The sequence below is a fragment of the Podarcis vaucheri genome (assembly GCF_965113315.1).
Source record: "Podarcis vaucheri genome assembly, chromosome: 3".
Taxonomy (NCBI): Eukaryota; Metazoa; Chordata; class Lepidosauria; order Squamata; family Lacertidae; genus Podarcis; species Podarcis vaucheri.
The window spans coordinates 2638570-2659604 of NC_138761.1; the positions used below are offsets into that span (position 1 = coordinate 2638570).

At 51.7% G+C, this 21035-nt stretch overlaps 2 protein-coding genes across 14 annotated transcripts in view; one reads left to right on the forward strand and one right to left on the reverse strand.

Moving 5' to 3' along the window:
- Positions 1-9250, forward strand: part of OTOF (otoferlin) — a 221762-nt gene extending 212512 nt beyond the window's left edge. For 9 of the 13 annotated variants that reach the window (XM_082217189.1, XM_082217195.1, XM_082217200.1 and 6 more), the window contains 4 exons: positions 222-463; positions 4260-4438; positions 5865-5965; positions 8172-9250. In XM_082217189.1, coding sequence (XP_082073315.1) covers positions 222-463; positions 4260-4438; positions 5865-5965; positions 8172-8352 — 703 coding nt within the window. In that variant the 3' untranslated portion in view covers positions 8353-9250. Of the gene's footprint in view, positions 1-221; positions 464-4259; positions 4439-5864; positions 5966-6242; positions 6449-8171 lie in introns of all 13 variants that reach the window. The other 4 variants (XM_082217194.1, XM_082217197.1, XM_082217190.1 and 1 more) reach the window with 1 other exon arrangement.
- A 3370-nt stretch (positions 9251-12620) lies between these two features.
- Positions 12621-21035, reverse strand: part of DRC1 (dynein regulatory complex subunit 1) — a 28390-nt gene continuing 19975 nt past the window's right edge. The window contains exons 12-17 of the mRNA XM_082217522.1: positions 20543-20632; positions 18234-18320; positions 17197-17411; positions 15333-15476; positions 13534-13636; positions 12621-13083 (exon numbers count right to left, since the gene is read on the reverse strand). Of these exons, the coding sequence (XP_082073648.1) occupies positions 13024-13083; positions 13534-13636; positions 15333-15476; positions 17197-17411; positions 18234-18320; positions 20543-20632 (699 nt within the window). The 3' untranslated portion in view covers positions 12621-13023. The remainder of the gene's footprint in view (positions 13084-13533; positions 13637-15332; positions 15477-17196; positions 17412-18233; positions 18321-20542; positions 20633-21035) is intronic.

The window sequence follows — 21035 nt, forward strand, 5'->3', positions numbered from 1 at the left end:
AAACGGAGCATGGCGGTACCGGCACAGTCTCTCCAATGTAGCAATACTCTGCACCCCCTTATGATGCCCCTTTGCTAGCGAGCCCCCCTCCAGTCTGTCACGGCCCCTCCAGCACTGACTTTTCCTGGTCCCGCATGAGCACAACCGTCCTTCGAAATCCCCGTCCTTCAAAATCCCCTCCAGGCTGACCGCCACCTGTCCCCTCTCTTTTGCCCGTGCAGGTGGCTGAAGGGTCAGCAAGAAGACAAGCAAGACACGGACGTCCACTACCACTCGCTGACCGGCGAGGGCAACTTCAACTGGCGCTACATCTTTCCTTTCGACTACCTTGCGGCTGAGGAGAAGATTGTTATCTCGAAGAAAGAGTCCATGTTCTCCTGGGACGAGACCGAGTACAAGATTCCGGCCCGACTCACGCTACAAGTGTGGGATGCCGACCACTTTTCCGCCGATGACTTCCTCGGTCAGTGACGGAGGCCGGGAGGGTATTTGCTGCAGGGTCAGCATGAGGGATAGGGACGCAGGTGGCTCTGTGGGTTAAACCACTGATCCTAGGGTTTGCCGATCAGAAGGTCGGCGGTTCGAATCCCCACGACGGGGTGAGCTCCCATTGCTCAGTTCCTGCTCCTGCCAACCTAGCAGTTCAAAAGCACTAAGTGCAAGTAGATAGACAGGTACCGCTCTGGCGGGAAGGGAAACGTCGTTTCCGTGCGCTGCTCTGGTTCGCCAGAAGCGGCTTAGTCCTGCTGGCCACATGACGCCAGCTCCCTCGGCCAATAAAGCGAGATGAGCGCCGCAACCCCAGAGTTGGCCACAGCTGGACCTAATGGTCAGGGGTCCCTTTACCCTTTACCTTTACCGCATAGGGGACAGGGAGCAATTTTCTTAAATTTTATCTGCATTGCTTACTTTATTTATTTTAATAGCTTTTTACTGGGTTTTATCAGCACGGATCATGGGAAGAATAAATGGTACACACAAAAAATAGACCTTGTCTTTTATCATGCCATTTGTGCGCAAGGAAATGGCACAATGAGTATAATAGGTAAAGAAATACCACAAGATAGAAAAATATTATTCTTATACGTGATAGTCGCAGCAAGGCTACTCCCTGCACAAAACTGGAAAGGGAAATATATACCCTCAAAGATGACTGGATAAATAAACTAATTGATTTCGTAGATTTTCACGGGTACAGGAATGCAGGTTTTGGTGTCTTCGGGTGTCTTCCCGTGTAAGAGTCGGGGTGTCTGTGCGACGTTTCGACGAGGTCTCACTCGTCATCTTCAGGCTGGTGCTTTCGGCTTCTTGTTACTGGAACAGAGCAGAGTCTGGTGTTTGAGTTCCTATAAATACTGTTGAGGGGTGTGGTGTATAGCCTCCAACGTTCTGGGCAGAGAGGAAGTTCCTAGATTAGTGTGCCTTTTCTTCTTTTGTTCCTTAATTACTTGAGGGATATCTTGGGTGATTTCATGAGTGATATTCTGAATATCACTGGGTGGGTCATTAAGTGTAGATTAGTTGCTAAAGCTTTCGTGTCTTGACCTCTTGAGCTTGTGAAGAGTTTTTCTGAGAAGATGGCTGTGCTGCATTTAGTTGTGCTCTGGCTTGGCTTCGTGTATAGGGGCGAGCTATGGTTTTGTGCCTAGTGCCAGCCAGATCTGTGTAGGGATTGCAGGGGGGTGCAGCATCCGGAGGTGCCACTATAGTTTGGCTACTGGATGGAGTCTGTAATATGTCTGTGGAGAGGGTCTGGGTTTGGGTCTGGTGTGGTTGATTGGTGACGGCGTTCTGTGTGCCTCTGGTTCTGGTGTCGGTTTTTGTGGGGAGGGCTAATTTCCAGATGTCTGGCAGGCGGGACATGTCGTCACGCTTGTTCATGTTGTGAGGGTGTTTCTCTATCTCGATGGCTTCCATGATTATTCTCTTGTGGTGATGTTCCATGTTAAAGAGCAATTTGGAATCTGCAAAATTAATTTCGTGTCCTGTTTCTTTCATGTGTTGGAAAAGAGAGGAAGTTTTTTCTTCTTTTTTGACGGCATTCTTGTGTTCTGCGATACGTGCATTTATTCGTCTGTTTGTTTGTCCAATGTACGTGGCTGGGCAGACTTTGCAGGGTATTTCATAGACCCCTTGGTTTTCCAGCTGGATTTTGTCTTTGGGTTTCTGAGGTTTCACACACCAACCGCTACTTACATGCACAATCACACCACCACCCTGCACAAATAAACTCCGTAGCCAAGACTCTCATCTCCAGAACCAAACGCCTGGCTGACAAAGACCACTTGACAACTGAGTTACAGAATCTCTCAAATGTGTTAATCGCCAATGGATACCAGAAAAACAGGGTTACGAAGCTAATCCAAAAAGAAACACCCCCCAAAAACCAAGACACAGAAGAAAACAATGGCATGGCCCTCCTTCCTTATATCAAGGGCACTACAGACAAAATCAGCAAAATCCTCCATAAACACAATATCAAAACAGCCTTCTGCACCAACCAAAAAATAGCCAATATCCTCAGAAACCCAAAAGACAAAATCCAGCTGGAAAACCAAGGGGTCTATGAAATACCCTGCAAAGTCTGCCCAGCCACGTACATTGGACAAACAAACAGACGAATAAATGCACGTATCGCAGAACACAAGAATGCCGTCAAAAAAGAAGAAAAAACTTCCTCTCTTTTCCAACACATGAAAGAAACAGGACACGAAATTAATTTTGCAGATTCCAAATTGCTCTTTAACATGGAACATCACCACAAGAGAATAATCATGGAAGCCATCGAGATAGAGAAACACCCTCACAACATGAACAAGCGTGACGACACGTCCCGCCTGCCAGACATCTGGAAATTAGCCCTCCCCACAAAAACCGACACCAGAACCAGAGGCACACAGAACGCCGTCACCAATCAACCACACCAGACCCAAACCCAGACCCTCTCCACAGACATATTACAGACTCCATCCAGTAGCCAAACTATAGTGGCACCTCCGGATGCTGCACCCCCCTGCAATCCCTACACAGATCTGGCTGGCACTAGGCACAAAACCATAGCTCGCCCCTATACACGAAGCCAAGCCAGAGCACAACTAAATGCAGCACAGCCATCTTCTCAGAAAAACTCTTCACAAGCTCAAGAGGTCAAGACACGAAAGCTTTAGCAACTAATCTACACTTAATGACCCACCCAGTGATATTCAGAATATCACTCATGAAATCACCCAAGATATCCCTCAAGTAATTAAGGAACAAAAGAAGAAAAGGCACACTAATCTAGGAACTTCCTCTCTGCCCAGAACGTTGGAGGCTATATACCACACCCCTCAACAGTATTTATAGGAACTCAAACACCAGACTCTGCTCTGTTCCAGTAACAAGAAGCCGAAAGCACCAGCCTGAAGATGACGAGTGAGACCTCGTCGAAACGTCGCACAGACACCCCGACTCTTACACGGGAAGACACCCGAAGACACCAAAACCTGCATAAACTAATTGAGTTTATAGATTGACAAGATTAACTGCAGGAATAAGGTACCAATCAAACCAGAAAATAAAAATACAATGGGAATGGCTTGAAGATGATCTGCCCAAGTACTTGCTCAAAAACTAACATGTTGATATGTTTGGATTAATGTTTGTAAAGCCGGATAATAAATAAATAAAGTTAAAAGAGTTAAGAAATATAAATTTAGATAAAAATTGCAATGTGAATTATTATAATATATAGGAGGGTGAGGGACGGTGGAGGGAAATCACAAGGGTGTTTTAACGTCTAATTTAGAGTGGTAGGGTAATATGAATTTTGTTTTGTGTATGTTTGTAAATAAAATTTTCTAATAAAAAGAAAAAGAAAATAGCATAATAAATTTGCGGCGGTATCTACAAAATATGGTTCATTATTAGAGTGGTCAATGTAAAAGTTCTTGTCTTGTGAACTGGTTTAAACCTAAACAAAAACAAAGGGGAAACGGGACAGAATATTTAACCGGTAGCATTCAACATCATGTAGCTAAAGGCCTAATCCGGAGCCCTTGTGTTTCTGCTTAGATTGAGTATGAATAATAGTCATTTTCCCTCTTATGTTACTGATGAACCAATATAAAGTGTTGATATATAGATGAATGTGGGAGCGGGGTTCAAAGTGAAGATAATAATTTATGTTTAAATTTCAATTTAGATCAAATCCTGATGGTATAAAATAACAATAACAATAACAATAATACCCTTCCTTTCTCCGTCCCTCCCTTTCTCAGGAGGCATTGAGCTTGACCTGAACCGTTTCCCACGTGGCGCAAAGACCGCCAAGCAGTGCAGCATGGAGCTGGGGACGGGGGAGATTGAGGTGCCCATGGTCTCTATCTTCAAACAGAAGAGGGTGAAGGGCTGGTGGCCCTTCTTGGCACGAGACGAGAATGACGAAATGGAGATGACGGTAATGGGGCTGCGGGGAAAGGGCTGCCATCTTGGCTTAGAGGGGAGGCCGGGTTGGGTCGGGGAGGGCGGTAAAGGCACCCCCAGATCTGAAGGAGCCCAGGAGAAAGGGGTGGAGCAGCAGGTCAAGAGTCAGCGAGAAACCTGGGTATGGGGTGGACAGAGGACCTGGATGGCTTAGAATCATAGTATCGTAGAGTTGGGACGCTAAGGGTCCTCTAGTCCAACCCAACCCAACCAAGGTTGCTAAGGTATCGCTAGCACGGCCATCCAACCACTGTTTTAAAATCTCCAGTGATGGAGAAGGCTTCATCAGATATGGGTTGGTGGTCTATGGTTCTGCTTTGAAGGTTGGTTTCTTCTGTCTCTGGGTGTGAGCAAGGGCTGCCAGGACTTTTCCCAACATCATGCCACCCTCTTTGGTTCCTGCACATATAATAATAATAATAAATAATAATAATAGTTATTATTATTATTATTATTTATTTATACCCCACTCATCTGGCTGGGTTTCCCCAGCCACTCTGGGCAGCTTCCAACAAAGTATTAAAATACAGTAGTCTGTTAAACATTAAAAGCTTCCCTAAAGAGGGCTGCCTTCAGATGTCTTCTAAAAGTCTGGTAGTTGTTGTTCTCTTTGACATCTGCTGGAAGGGTGTTCCACAGGGCGGGTGCCACTACCGAGAAGGCCCTCTGCCTGGTTCCCTGTAGCTTTGCTTCTCGCAGTGAGGGAACCACCAGAAGGCCCTCGGCGCTGGACCTCAGTGTCCGGGCAGAACAATGTGGGTGGAGACGCTCCTTCAGGTATACTGGGCCGAGGCTGTTTAGGACTTTCAAGATCAGCACCAACACTTTGAATTGTGCTCAGAAACATACTGGGAGCCAATGTAGGTCTTTCAAGACCTGTGTTATGTGGTCTCGGTGTCCGCTCCCAGTCACCAGTCTAATAATAATAATAATAACAATAATAATAATAATAATAATAATAATAATAATTTATTATCTATACCCCGCCTATCTGGCTGGGCTTCCCCAGCCACTCTGGGCAGCTTCCAAAAGAATATTAAAATACTATAATACAGTCTAGCTGCTGCATTCTGGATTAGTTGTAGTTTCCGGGTAATGGGGGTGGAGACGCTCTTTCAGGTATACAGGACCGAGTCCATTTAGGGCTTTAATCATAGATCATAGTCATCCTGGCTAGTAGCCATTGATAGCCCTCTCCTCTATGAATCTGTCTAATCTTCTAAAGCCATCCAAGATGGTGGCCATCACTGGCTCCTGCAGGAAGGAGTTCCATGGTTCAGCTATTGTGTTATGTGATGAAGTCCTTTCTTTTATCTGTCCTGAGTCTTCCAGCATTCAGCTTCACTGGATGTCCGTGGGTTCAAAACTTACCTCTAGCCTCCTTCCCCCCCCCCCAACAGGGAAAAGTGGAGGCTGAGCTTCACCTTCTGACGGCCGAGGAAGCCGAGAAAAGTCCGGCCGGGCTGGCTCGTAACGAGCCCGACCCATTGGAGAAACCCAAGTGAGTGGCGAGAGGGGAGGAAGAGGGGTGGTGGGAGAGGAGGTCCCCAAGCAGACACCCACATGGATGGAGGCGTAACAGGGGAGGTCCGAGGGCTGTACAACTGCACAGGGAACAGCAATGGCCACCGACCGTCTTGGGTGGGACGCACCACCCCGTTGATCTACCTTTCCTGTTCTTTCCCTCCTCTGTTGACTCCGTTCATTTCTCCCTGTCTCTCTCTCCCCTGTGTCCTCGGTCTCTCTCCTCCTCGCCCCACCTTGCCCTCCTGCCCCAGCCGCCCAGATACCAGCTTCATTTGGTTCCTGAACCCTCTCAAGTCCATCCGCTACTTTATCTGGCACACGTACCGCTGGCTTCTGCTGAAAATCCTCCTCCTCGTTCTCTTGCTTCTTATGGTCGGACTCTTCTTGTACTCCATGCCTGGCTACATGGCCAAGAAGCTGCTGGGGGCCTGAAAGGGCCGGCCCCTCTTTCCTCAGGGTACCTTCCTTTTTTCCACCCAACGCCCGCCTCGGGGGCTGCTTCGTGCCACGACCACGACGGGAAACATGGGCAGGGTGGGGGACAGACGGATAAGAGAAGTAGGAGGTAAAGGTAAAAGGACCCCTGACCATTAGGTCCAGTCGTGGTCGACTCTGGGGTTGCCGCGCTCATCTCGCTTTATTGGCCAAGAGAGCCGGCGTACAGCTTCCAAGTCATGTGGCCAACATGACTAAGCCGCTTCTGGCGAACCAGAGCAGTGCACAGAAATGCCGTTTACCTTTTTGCCGGAGCGGTACCTAGTTATCTGCTTGCACTTTGATGTGCTTTCGAACTGCTAGGTTGGCAGGAGCAGGGACCGAGCAACGGGAGCTCACCCCGTCGCGGGGATTCGAACCACCGACCTTCCAATCAGCAAGTCCTAGGCTCTGTGGTTTAACCCACAGCGCCACCCGCATCCCCATAAAAAAAAGGAGGAGAGTCCCCCTCAAAAAAACCTTTAGAAGGTGGGAGAGGAGGAGGGACAGGTGAGAAGACACCTGGTTTCCCAGGTTAGACTCCTTGCTCCTTAACCTCAGGTGTGTGAGGGGCTGACGTACTCAGAGACGCCCTACTCTGTCCAACATGGCTGTGCTTGAACGTGGGACCTGCGGCTGAGCTGCGGTTTCAGCAAAGTATCCTAGGAAATAATGAGCAGAGATGATCAGCCAGAGAGCAGCTGGTCTGCCAGAGGGCAGCCATCTCTGCCCACCCAAACCACTTGACCCGCGTGCTCCTTCCCAAGAACCGCATTCCATAATCCCTGACGACCTCACCTGGGTTGCCAGGCCTTGCAAGGGAGGGTGGGTTTGCTGGTGTTCCCGAGGCAGATGCAAACAGCTGGGGCCCCAGCTTTTGACAGCTGTTTATGGTGACTCACCAGTGAGATGAGAGTTGTCAAGGGCCCGGCGGGTCGCAAGGCAGGGCTTGCATTTGCTTCCTGAAAAGTCACTGCCATCCAGCCCCTGCTTAGGTTGCTGGTGTCATCGGGCCAGCAATGCGAGTGGGAAGGTGGCCAAGGCTTGTGAGGTGTCAGGGTCCGAGGTGTGACCTGAGGAAGCCATCTCCCCGCTGCCCTGAGGAAACTGTCGCCCTTGCTAAGCGTGTGTCAGGGACCGGCTGGGCAAAGAGGAGCGGTGGGAGGCGCCAGCTGGGGAATCCCCCAAGGGAATCCCCAGAGGAGGAAGGCTCAGAGCCAGGGGGTTGGTGGTGGGACACCGAGCAGAGCTCAGAGGGGGGGAGATTGGGAGGAGGGGCTGGATGCTGATGTGGCAACAGGGTTTAGTGAGCAGGGAGAGTCGGCGACAGGAGCAGTTCAGACTCAGAGGCTGAAGCAGAGGAGGGGGGGGTCAAGAGGCTGCTGCAGAATCCAGGAAGTCTCTCTTTCTCCAGCTGCGACAAACTCCCCTCCTCCCTGAATGAGCAGAATAACGAGGGCAGGCCAGAGGACAGAGGTTTGAGACTGCTGGGAAAACATCTGGTAGAGGAGGAGTCTTAGAGAGGGTGGAAGGCAAGGACCTTCAGTCCTGGAAGATGCTCCTTAGGGGAGTGTTGCGGAGTTGCCTGCCGTTTCCTTGAACAAAGAATGAGCTTCACTGTGGATGAAGCCCTGCGCCTTTCGTGCTGACGTGCGTCTGACTCCAGCCCTGGACATTTTCTCCCCCCACCCTCTCTCTCCTCACAGTCGTCCGGATACATCCTTCATCTGGTTCCTGAACCCGCTCAAGTCCATACGGTACCTCATCTGCACCCGCTACAAGTGGCTCATCATCAAGATCGTCTTGGCCCTCCTGCTGATCATCATGGTGGCCCTTTTCCTCTACTCCATGCCCGGCTACATGGTCAAAAAGCTCCTCGGAGCATGAGGAGGAAGCCGCCCACACCCCGGGCCCCCCACTTTCTGAGCCTGCCATTCTTGGTCATCGCCGGCTCCTGTTTGTGTTTCTTTTTTTGTGACTTCCTTGTGTTTCCTCTCGGGAAATATGTGGGTGGGATGGGGGCAGCAGGAGCTCGGAATTTGCTCCACGGTGTTGGGGAAGGGGGAGAAAGGAGTTTTCTTTAACCCCCCCAGACATGAGCGCTATATCCTCAGCAATTCCTCTCTGCCTCTCCAGCCTAAGGCTTTGGAGCTGGAGAGTCTTGCAGTCTAAGGACTCCTCTCTCGCACCCGTCTTGCCTCAACTGCAGCATCCTCCATGAATGAACCCATGAGGTAGAGCCACCCAGTCTCTGCTCTGTGTGGATTTGACATGTTCACCTGTCTCTCCCTCATTTTCCGTTGTTTTTACTTCCGCAGCAAAACTCCGCACGAGGCTCTGGGAATGCAAGGGCCTTCTCCTCACGCTAGGTGTGACGTGATCCACTGAGATTCTGGCGCCCCTGGTTGGCGCCCAATGCTGTCCTTTTCTTTATTGAGGCTACCCCCTGGCCCACCACAGATGGGCACAGCTTCCTACTGGTTCCCAGCCCGGTAGGGGGAATTGAGGCATTTGCCGTGCTGGAGCAATGCCACATTTTCTGAGGGTGAGCACAAATCAGGAGATTAGTCCATCAGCTGCAGGTGCTGAGAGAAGATGGGATGCTCCTCCAGGTGGGAGCAAGCATAGCAGCCGACGGTGCAATGGTACATGTGTGTCTGCTCAGAAGCAAGTCCCATTGAGCTCTCTGGGGTTTGTTCGCCGGTCAGTAGGCTGAGGATTGCAACATATAAAAGACTGTGCTGCAAATCCACCAATCCCCAAGCCGTGAGTTCCCAATTTAGGCAGTTTGAGGATAACAATACTGACCTCTCTTACTGGGCTCTCATGCAGATTTCACCAAGTTAAGCTCGAAAAGTGCTAGATAAATACTAAATAGGACCATTGTTCATTGGCTGATAAGCGCAGACAGCTCTCGCTCGGTCCTGGGCTGTTCAAGAATATCCCATAAGCCTGACATGGATGGTGCTTGGACATACACAGACACGTGTGTGAGCACAGAGCAATAACATGTGGAGATGGGAGAGAGACTCCAGTCTCCAGATTTTCTAGTCCCTCGGCCCTTTGATGGGCTGGCTATGATCTTCGGCCAAGCTCCCTAGCCACTTGAACCCTGGTTGGGGCAGGGAGAAGGAAACAGGCTTGACGAATGTTTCTGATGGCCGAGTCCAAAGCAGCCTTTCGTGGCTGGTGACTCAACGGGAAGGTAAGGGACAACGTGCTTCCCAGACCTAGTCATCCCCATCCCTAGAAACTGAAATATTCAAGTCTCCTCTTTCCTTGGTCAGTGGAGGGTTCCAGTAAGCAGTTTTTATTCTGACATAAGGGATACGTAGCACATTCTTCAGGGTTGAGACGGCATACGGAGAAGGGACGTCCTTTTGAAATAAGGGATTGTTGCTGAAACCCTTCAATTAGGGCGATGAGGCTTACGGGGAATCCCCAAGGGGAATCCGCTGATTGAGACAGGCAAAGCTAGAAAGACCAAAGGGGGGGCGGGCTGGGTGACATGTGGCCAGTACAGCATCGTCGTCATACAGCATGTTTGGGCACCTCCTTGAGACCCATAGGTTTTTGAAGGACCCCTATCCTGGCCCGGTCTCTAATCCATCCTCCACAAAGTCTGCAAGGAGCGCAGACTTAAGAAGCACAGCAGTCACGCAAAGTGTTGGGCCCACTGGCTTGACGCAACGCACCGCTGTATCGAGGCATCGCCTCTTTTGCGGGATCCTACCGGTCCCTCTTCCACGTGACTCTTAGGCTGCCCTTCCTGCTCCTCTCTCTCTCTGCACTTGAGAGGCAAGCTGGGAGGGTGGTCTGAAGAGCCTCAAATCACATCGCTGACTCCAAATCCCACATCACCAAAAAACAGCCGCCGGGCAGCAGTGGGCGATTTTTGGGCGAGCCATCAACCCTCAGCATCTACTAGGTACAGATAACGGCTAACGTGTGGGCAAGGCTAACACACCAGGCTGTCACAAGGGAACCGTAGCAGCCATGGGGCTTGTGCTGTGGCGTGGAGTGAGTGAGAGAGCCACAGGGGACCAATGTGTTGGGAAGAGAAGAGGCAGGGGAAGATTTGGGGGTCAGATGGAGCTGACAGGTGGCCCAGCTCTAGCACAACTTGTCTCTAGAGTGGCCTTTGCCAGCCTAGTGCTGGGCAGGGCTGGTGGGAGTTGTAGTTCAGAGCACCCGGAGGGTGCCAGGTCGGCAAAGGCAGCTCTAGAGAAACCAGCACAGGGAAATGCTGCCCTTCTGCCCCTCTCTCCCTCCTGCAGTTCTGGAACACCTGGTGGCTTGTGTGTTTCATCCTGTCTTTCTCGTCCTGATTTCCTGAGGTGTGTGTAAAGGATTGATCCTGTTTCTCTACTGTTGCAGGGAGGGTTCTTTTGCGGGTGGGTGTTCTCTGTGCACTGTTAATACGGGGTCTTTGGGATTTGCTGTACGGATCAGGAGATAAATCTGTAAGTTCTTTAATAAAAACAGATCACCAGAAAGGAACATAGTCTGGATTGCTTTTTGTGGAGTGACGAAGGAAGGAAGGAAAATGTTGGGTTTCTGTTATGCCACTGTGCAGTTTTTGGAGTCACAAGACTCTGTTTACATTCCAGACTGTTGGAATTCTCACGGGAGGCGAGAGACGGATGTTGACGTTACTGGTTTCCTGTTTCTTTGTCCAGTTGTTCACTGACTCTCACAGAGAGCAGGTGCATATTCTTTTCTGTCCTGGGTAGTCAGAAATAAACATAGCGATGTAGCACATATTTTTCTCTCCTTTTGCTGCTTGGATACTCTGCGTAATGGGGGAACGTGCCAGAAGCCTCATCAAAGGCTTAGGTCGTTAATTACCATCAGAGGAGGGGAGCCTGATGGATTCCGAAGAACGCAGAGGAGGAGAGCTATTTCAGCTCGGTTGAACAGAACCTCCGACATTTTTTGTTATGGGCGCCGGACCGGAATGCAGCTTTCCTTCTGTGCGTGTCAAGAAGATTGATGAGAGCTGCTGGTAAACAGCCTCCGTCTGCATTAAAGACAGCTCGGTCGAACGGAACCTCCGACAGAAAATACCTACAAACTAGTGGCTTATATAAACCTAGCCCCTGAGTGCCTGGTGCTTCAGAGAACCCCAAAAGTACTACGGAATGGAGCTACAGGAGAAACAGGAGGTCTAGATCAGGGTTCCCCTTTCCCTTCATGATGCCTAGTTCCCTGGGTCCTGAGACCTTAGCCTACCTGCTACCCACCTGGCAGCAGCTGGTGATTTCACCACACTGAGCATCCTAGGAACAGAAAACTTTTAAGAGAATTGTCAGGTTAAGACTTGCAGATCTGCTCATGCACCCAGGAAGCATGGGGATTTGTAGTGCCTCAACATTCACCTACCACTTGGCCTCTGTGCACCCACATCCGTCCTGCCCACATCCCCCTGTCTTCATTGCTGGGCCTCTCTTGTAGTTTGCCACCATCTTCATGATCTGGTCCCATTTATACCTTTGAGGGCACCTGGTTTGGGGTGGCACTTCCCACAAGCAACCCTCCGGGCAGAACAAGGAACCTCCAATTACAGTGGTACCTCGGGTTAAGAACTTAATTCATTCTGCATAACGATCTGTAATACTCATGCAGTCCAGTAGCCTCTGTTAGTCTTTAGATTACAGTGGTACCTCGGGTTAAGTACTTAATTCGTTCCGGAGGTGCGTTCTTAACCTGAAACTGTTCTTAACCTGAAGCACCACTTTAGCTAATGGGGCCTCCTGCTGCCGCCGTGCCGCCTGAGCACGATTTCTGATCTCATCCTGAAGCAAAGTTCTTAACCCGAGGTACTATTTCTGGGTTAGTGGAGTCTGTAACCTGAAGCGTCTGTAACCTGAAGCGTATGTAACCCGAGGTACCACTGTACTTGGCCTCACAGGTGCCCTCTCTGACCTCTGACCCTGCTTATTTTGTCTGTGCTGCTTCCAGAGTCCTACAAGCCCCATTCATCAAATTATTTTGGCTCTTGGTTCCAACCTCCTCTTGTCTCAACAGGAACTGGAGGTCCACCTTTAAGCACACTGAACAGTTTGATAACAGAAACGGATCCCACCCCGCTCCCTATTCATTCTTCTCCTCAAGCAACAGCAGCAAATATAAGACAGGACAAACAGAACAGCCACAACAATTAGCCATTTATTTGCCTCCTCTCCCTAATGACACTTCGAAACCTCTGTCTTCTCCCGAGGGGTAACAAACCCGAGAGTTAACATTTTGGGAGGGTCAGTGGTGAGTTTTGCTGGTTCTGAAACATATCAGGTGGGGATTTTTCAGGACACTCAAAGGTCCTGATCCCAACACATGTCAAAAGTGTTTGCAAGCCTTTCCTGGCATGCCCCAGTTGCTGGGGAAGAGCTGTGTGGCTTGTACTTCGCCAGGGGCTACTCACCAAGGTGTGACCCAAACCAGCGCTCAAGGGCAGCTGAGGGAACAACAGGCCAAGCCTGCTTTCCCCCGCCAAGACTCCTTTGAGGAGTTAAGCAAGGCTCACTGGGATGCCTATGAAGAAGAAACTGCACCATGACGTCAGGTGTTCATCTGCAGGTGCAGCAAGTGGGTCGGAGGGATCAACAGCTCAGCATTCACCTGCAGAAAGGGAAGCAAAGACCATCAATAGCACCCACTCCTGCCCAGCCAGGCTCAGGGTGGGTGATGCTTAAAAGTTAAAATTCCTGCATTTCAGGGTGGTGGAATAGATGACTCTTGGGGTCCTTTCCATCTCGACAATTCTATGATTCTCTCTCTTTTTTAAAATATATTTTTTATTCGATTTACAGGTAGGTAGCCGTGTTGGTCTGCCGCAGTCAAAACAAAATAAAAAAAAATTCTTCCAGTAGCACCTTAAAGACCAACTAAGTTTGTTCTTGGTATGAGCTTTCGTGTGCATGCACACCTCTTCAGATACACACCCCAGGCGGAGAAGGAACCTTGTGGAACTGAGTTCCACCCACAGCAGCAGCAGCGCCTCTCCTGCCAGAGCAGACCCTTTGCCCCAACAATGCCCTCCTCCCCTCGGTCCCGCAGCCCGTTGCTCACCGGGGACTGGAGATACTGCCGTAGCAGCATCCTCAGCTCTGTGTTCTGCTGGCGCAGCCCGTCCGTCTCAGCGATCAGCTTTGCCCTCTGGTCCAGGATATGGCTGCGCAGGTGGGGGAGGGAGAGGGGAAATGGTTACTACGAAAGCCAGGCAAGGAAGAGGCACGTTCTCGCCACCAGGGGCCACCCGAGGCGCAGGCTAGACCAGTGTTTCCCAACCTTTTTTGGGCAAAGGCACACTTGTTTCATGAAAAAAATCTCGAGGCACACCACCATTACAGCCCCGTGACGTCAGCGCGCAGCGTCACGCCGGGAGGGACATGAATTGCTAGCAAATTACATAATCACCTCCTTGAGGGCTGGCTCATCTTCTCCGAAGGCAGAACCCCATTAATTAACAGCACAGACTCACACCATAGCCAAGACGAGGGGGGAAAACCTCAGTCATGCACATGTGGGGGCTAAATGAGGACGAAGACCGGGCAGAGAGCAGGGTTCAAATCACCCCACCTGGCCAGGACAATCCCTGGGTGCTCCCTTGGGCCACTCGCCTGACCCACCTCGCAGGGCTGTTGTTGCGAGGATAACACGGGGAGAACCACGCGCGCCCCCGGGAGCTCCTTGGAGGAGAAAGCGGGAGATGAATGCAATGCACGAAATATATGAGAGGCGACCAGGTTTTGCAGGTGAGGGGCCCCCGCCAGCCTCCGCTTCCAACACCCGGCGCAACGACGCCGAAGTTTCCCCCCGGGCTCGGCTCGGGGAGCAGCGCTGCTCCCCCCCCGGCTCCCCTTCGCCCTCCCAGCTCTCTCTGCCGCCCACTGGGGACCCCCCCACCTGCCAAGCCCGGAGCGCCGGTGGAAGTTGCATGCATGCATGCAGGGCGCCGCATTGCCATTGCATTGCACTGCACTCCATGCAACGCCTGCACGCATGCATTGCCTTGCACGCCTGCCAAGGAGTCTCCCCGCGGTCCGATGCGTCCCCTCCGGCGCGGATGCAGCATTGCAAAAATAACCCCCCCCCGACGCAGCCCTACCTGGGGGGCAGCCTCCGCCTCCGCCGCTCCGCCTCCGCGGGGATCCCCGGGCTCCATCCTGCCGCCCGATCTCCACGGGGGCGCAGGCAGGCTGCGCGGGGTCTGCGCGGAAGAGCCCCTGCCCGCCCGGCCGCCGCCGCGCTCATTCCATGGCCGGGAGAAGAGCGCTTCAAACAAAACGCCCGGCCCGCCAGGCCACGCTGGGAAACGTAGTTCGCGCACCCCGCGCGGGCGCGGAGCCCAAGGGCGAGGGGACTACGGATCCCGGCAGCCCCCGCGCCGGGGACGGAGGGGGAGAGGCCGGGTACAGGGATGGAGGGACGGGTGGGCGAGCGAGTGAGCGAGTGGCAGCCGCCAAGCCTTGGCCGAGAGCCAGGAAGGGCCTCCCCGGAGGAGGAGGAGGAGGGAGGCGCAGAGCGGGAGGGAGGGAGGGAACCCCAGGGGTCATCTAGTGACGGCGCCCCAATCGAAAATTTGACTTTTTTTAAAAAAAATCTTTCGAATTTTTTAATTTTTCCCGCGGCACACCAGGCAACATCTCGCGGCACACTAGTGTGCCGCGGAACAGTGGTTGGGAAACACTGGGCTAGACAGGCGAGCAGCACTCCTGGCAGCAGGGAAAGGGCCTCCGCAGGGCAGGGCACCTAACTCAAATGGGCTCCACCTTCTCCTTGTGAAAGGCTCTTATGCAATGGCCCCCACCTCAACGACCCCCCTCCCTGGGGAGACGTGCAGGGACTTAATAGGACCCCTGCCTTACTGGTATTTGTGCAAGCCAGAGACCAGGGCATCCCACAGCTTCAGATTCCCGTCCGGGATGGCGTGGGCGAGAGCGTCCCAATACTCCGAGTCCTTAGAGTCGTCCCGTTCTTCGCGCGCTTTCTTCACCGGGGGGTATTTCTCCCTGGAGGTGGGAAGGGGGGAGACTCAATGGCTGGGAAGCGGGAGTCGGAACCAGACATGCTCCTTCCGGCCACTCACAACACTTGCGGCCCACTCAAATACCACCCCTACTTTTAAAATGTGGATTTGGGTGTGTGTGTTACTGGGCTGTTATTTTTATTATATATTTTGTGGTTTTATATTTTCACTTTGTTCTGTGAACCAGGCGGTATATAAATTCTAATAATAATAATAATAATTTGTGCCACCCCCTCCATCTAAAGCAACCACCCACAGGAGGAAAAAGGCTGAGTCCCATGAACAGGCTATTGGTGTTTCGCAACTTTGACCTGTTGCAGGACCTTAGCCAGACCTTAGCAGAGCATACGCAGAGCTTCAGAAAGCAATCGGTTGCAGGCAGAATGGACGAAGCAGGAACAAAACGCTGCTACTAGTAACTTGGTTACTTAGAGGTGTTTATTATTTACGGCAGACTTTACAAGTTACTAGGGACATGGGTGGGGCTGTGGTTAAACCACAGAGCCTAGGACTTGCCGATCAGAAGGTCGGCGATTCGAATCCCCGCAACGGGGTGAGTCCCCTGAAGGACCAGTTGCGCAGCCTGGGAGTCATTCTGGACTCACAGCTGTCCATGGAGACACAGGTCAATTCTGTGTCCAGGGCAGCTGTCTCCCAGCTCCATCTGGTAGGCAGGATGAGACCCTACCTGGCCGCAGACTGTCTTGCCAGAGTGGTGCATGTTCTAGTTATCTCCCGCTTGGACTACTGCAATGCACTCTATGTGGGACTACCTTTGAAGGTGACTCAGAAACAACAACTAACCCAGAATGTGGCAGCTAGACTGGGGACTGGGAGCGGCCGCTGAGACCATATAACACCAGTCAGAAAGACCTTCATTGGCTCCCAGTACGTTTCTGAGCACAATTCAAAGTGTTGGTACTGATCTTTAAAGCCCTAAATGGCCTCAAAGGCCCAGTATACCTGAAGGAGCGTCTCCACCCCCATCATTCAGCCTGGACACTGAGATCCAGCGCCGAGGGCCTTCTGGCGGTTCCCTAATTGCGAGACGTGAGGTTACAGGGAACCAGGCAGAGGGCCTTCTTGGTGGTGGCGCCCGCCCTGTGGAACGCCCTCCCGTCAGATGTCAATGAGAAAAACAACTACCAGACTTTTAGAAGATATCTGAAGGCAGCCCTGTTTAGGGAAGCTTTTAATGTTTAATAAAGGTAAAGGTAAAGGTACCCCTGCCCGGACGGGCCAGTCTTGGCAGACTCTGGGGTTTGTGCGCCCATCTCACATCTATTGGCCGGGGGCCAGCGCTGTCCGGAGACACTTCCGGGTCACGTGGCCAGCGTGACAAAGCTGCATCTGGCGAGCCAGCGCAGCACACGGAACGCCGTTTACCTTCCCGCTGGTAAGCGGTACCTATTTATCTACTTGCACCCGGGGGTGCTTTCGAACTGCTAGGTTGGCAGGCGCTGGGACCGAGCAGCGGGAGCGCACCCCGCCTTGGGGATTCGAACCGCCGACCTTTCGATCGGCAAGCCCTAGGCGCTGAGGCTTTAGCCCACAGCGCCACCCGCGTCCCCAATGTTTAATAGATTATTGTATTTTAATATTCTGTTGGAAGCCGTCCAGAGTGGCTGGGGAGACCCAGCCAGATGGGCGGGGTACAAATAATAAATTATTATTATTATTATTATTTCTTAGAGCAGACCTACCTTGGCTCCTGGAATTCCTGGACGAAAGCCTTCAGGGCTTTAATGATGTCGTTGGGGTGCATGTACAAAGCAGAGGGAATCGAAGACGTGCTTGGGGGGGCTTTGTCCTCGTCTGGCGGGGCTAAAGAGCCCTCCCTCTCACTCTCTTCCTCCGCAGCCTCGACCTTTGAAGGCTCTTCTTTGGAGCCTAGCTCCGCGAGGAACTCTTCCAACTCCTACGAGGCAAGGAGACACAGAAGGAGATGGTTTATCCAGGTCCCCCTGGGATTGTGACACAGCCCAGTGGAGCTGAGACTTATGGGGGGAAAGCAGCACAAAATGCAACTTAGTGAAGAAGTGGAAGAAGTGGAAGAGAGAAATTTAAGAGAGGTATTCTTGTATGCAACTGCAGCGGCTCAAATACTCGTGGCCAAGGGATGGAAAGATCAGGAGGCTCAAAAAATAACAGATTGGCAAATCAAATTACTGGAATTGGTGGAGATGGCTCAATTGACTAGCAAACTCAGAGGTAACTCAAAGCAAAAATTTGTGGAAAAATGGGGTGGTTGTAGAAGATATTTTCAAAAATACAATAATAGTTTTGACTCTGTGCTAGCATTCGAGTGACAAAGGAAGTAAAAGGAGGTGGATAACAATTAAGGATTTATGGCGCTGTGGGTTAAACCACAGAGCCCAGGACTTGCCGTTCAGAAGGTCAGCGGTTCGAATCCTCACAACTAGGTGAGCTCCCGTTGCTCAGTCCCTGCTCCTGCCTACCTAGCAGTTCGAAAGCACGTCAAAGTGCAAGTAGATAAATAGGTACCGCTCTGGCGGGAAGGTAAACGGCGTTTCCGTGCGCTGCTCTGGTTCGACAGAAGCGGCTTAGTCATGACCCGGAAGCTGTACGCCAGCTCCCTCGGCCAGGAAAGAAAAATGAGGGCCGCAACCCGAGTCGGTCACGACTGGACCTGATGGTCAGGGGTCCCTTTACCTTTACCTATGTTTCATTGTGTCTGAGCTAGCTCCATTGCCATGTTCCAGTCCCACCCCGGCCTTACCGGATTAGCAGCCACTTGCTGAGCCTTGAAGCCCCTGAAGAACTCCACCAGGTGATACACGTCGTCTTCGCTGACGATGGACAGAGCCTGCGGAGAGGAAGGGAAAGCTCAGCAGGCGCCCGGTTAGCCTCCAGTGCCAGGATTAGCGTGCGATGCTCCTCCCAGGTGAGCTTCTGGAAGAGCTCAGACAGGCCCTTCCACCGTGGTAGAAGTGGCTGCCTGTGTTTGTTTCAACTTTTGGAAAAATCTCACATTGTGGGTTTTTTGTTGTTTTTTTTAAAAAGAGAAATGCAAAGATTGTTATCAAATATATATTTTTATCCGAGCTAAAATGTCAGTCTAGACCTGCAGTTCTCAACCTGTGGGTCCCCAGATGTTGTTGGACTACAACTCCCACCATCCCTGAGCTGTGGCCTTGCTAGCTAGGGGTGATGGGAGTTGTAGTCCAACAACATATGGGGACCCACAGGTTGAGAAAGGCTGATCTAGACCATGGGTAGGCAAACTAAGGCCCGGGGGCCGGATCCGGCCCAGTTGGCTTCTGGATCTGGCCCGCGGACAGTCCGGGAATCGCCGTGCGGATCGGCATGGATCTGATCATTTGGGCTGTACCAGCAGGCGCGTTTGGCGGTGCCTCCCCCCTCCCTGCTTCTCCCCGCCCTGCCTTGAGCAGAGAAGAAGGGGACTGGGTTTTGTTGGTGCCAGCGGCAGCGTGAGCGCTCGAGCGGCCGCCATTGTAAGCAGGCTCAATTCGGGTTTTGTTGCTCTCAGCTCCAAGCCAGAGCCCTTTCGTGCGCCGCTCATCATCCCTTCGCCGCCAACCCCTGCCACTCGCAAGACACAGGTAAGCAGCCATCGGGGCTTGTCCAGTGCTGTGGAGAAGGGAGGAGAGAGTTGTGGGGGTGGCTTACCTGAGTAGAATGTGTCCTTTTATTAAAAATGCATCTCTGGGTTATTTGTGAGGCTTATGAATTAGTTCATCTCCCCCCCCCCCAAAAAAAAAAAATATAGTCTGGCCCCCTGCTGAAAACATTTGCCGACCCCTGATCTAGACCAGTTGTATTTGGACTGCAAATCTCAGCATCCCTAGCTAGCAGGACCTGCGGTTAGGGGTGATGGGAACTGTAGTCCAAAGACAGCTCGAAACCCAAGTTTGGGAAACATTGATCTCGATAAAAACACCAACCCAGATGAAAAGAGGGAGAAAGAAGTAGAGATATGGAGATAGAAAAAAGATTAAAAGAGAAAGGGGAAACTTACATTATTGTTGTCAGTTCTTCCCATTGCTAATTTTATTGTTTTATCTTTTTTTGTAAACAGCTTTGGAATTTTCTTTTGCAGTCAGGCGGTAGGAAGAAGTTGTGAAACAAATAAAGCAGGCATCGGCAAACTCGGCCCTCCAGATGTTTCGGGACTACAACGCCCATCATCCCTAGCTAACAGGACCAGTGGTCAAGGATGATGGGAGTTGTAGTCCCGAAACATCTGGAGGGCTGAGTTTGCCTATGCCTGAAATAAACAAACTTCCATAGAGATTTCCCCCCTCCCCCCAATAAATTGATGTGTGAAAATGTGGAACTTCAGATTGTAAAAGAGAGAATCATAGAATCATAGAATCCTAGAGTTGGAAGAGACCCCAAGGGCCATCGAGTCCAACCCCCTGCCAAGCAGGAAACACCATCAGAGCACTCCTGACATATGGTTGTCAAGCCTCTGCTTAAAGACCTCCAAAGGAGGAGACTCCACCACACTCCTTGGCAGCAAATCCCACTGTCAAACAGCTCTTACTGTCAGGAAGTTCTTCCTAATGTTTAGGTGGAATCTTCTTTCTTGTGGTTTGGATCCATTGCTCCGTGTCCGCTTCTCTGGAGCAGCAGAAAACAACCTTTCTCCCTCCTCTATGTGACATCCTTTTATATATTTGAACATGGCTATCATATCACCCCTTAACCTCCTCTTCTCCAGGCTAAACATGCCCAGCTCCCTTAGCCATTCCTCATAAGGCATCGTTTCCAGGCCTTTGACCATTTTGGTTGCCCTCCTCTGGACACGTTCCAGTTTGTCAGTGTCCTTCTTGAACTGTGGTGCCCAGAACTGGACACAGTACTCCAGGTGAGGTCTGACCAGAGCAGAATACAGTGGCACTATTACTTCCCTTGATCTAGATGCTATACTCCTCTTGATGCAGCCCAGAATTGCATTGGCTTTTTTAGCTGCCGCGTCACACTGTTGTGTGAGAGAGAGAGTGAGAGAGAGAGAGAAAGAAACTGGGAGGAACCCAAAACGGGCAGATGGGCCCATAACCTTACTGCGAAGATGGAGTCCAGCCTCATGAGGGTCCGGTCGTGCTTTTCCAAGGGCTGGAGGAGACCTCGCAGTTTGCTCTCGATCAGGAAGCCCTGGCAAAAGAGAGGGGGGCAAAGGATTCCTCACGGCCCAGAGGCGAAGGCGTTCCTGAGTCCCTGGCAGGCAGCCCAGACAGAGGGGGGGGCATATGGCCCACTTGGCCCAGGCCCCCGATTCCAAAGGGGGCCTCGGTCAGCATATTCACAACCGCAGGGGATGCCCTGGGGCGAACGTTGAGGCGCAAAGGTGGTGGTGGGCAGATTCCCTGGGGCCCTGGCTGGCGGCGTGAGAGAAAAGCTTCCCTGGCGTCCGGAGCGGGACCTGCGATCGGCTCCAAAGAGGAGCGCGGAACGGGCGCCGGGTGGGTGGAGGCGACCAAGGCTCCAGCAGCCAGCGCGCCGCGAACATGATGGTGGACCACGTTTTTCATGCTGTTAAAAGCTGGTGAGTTTTTGT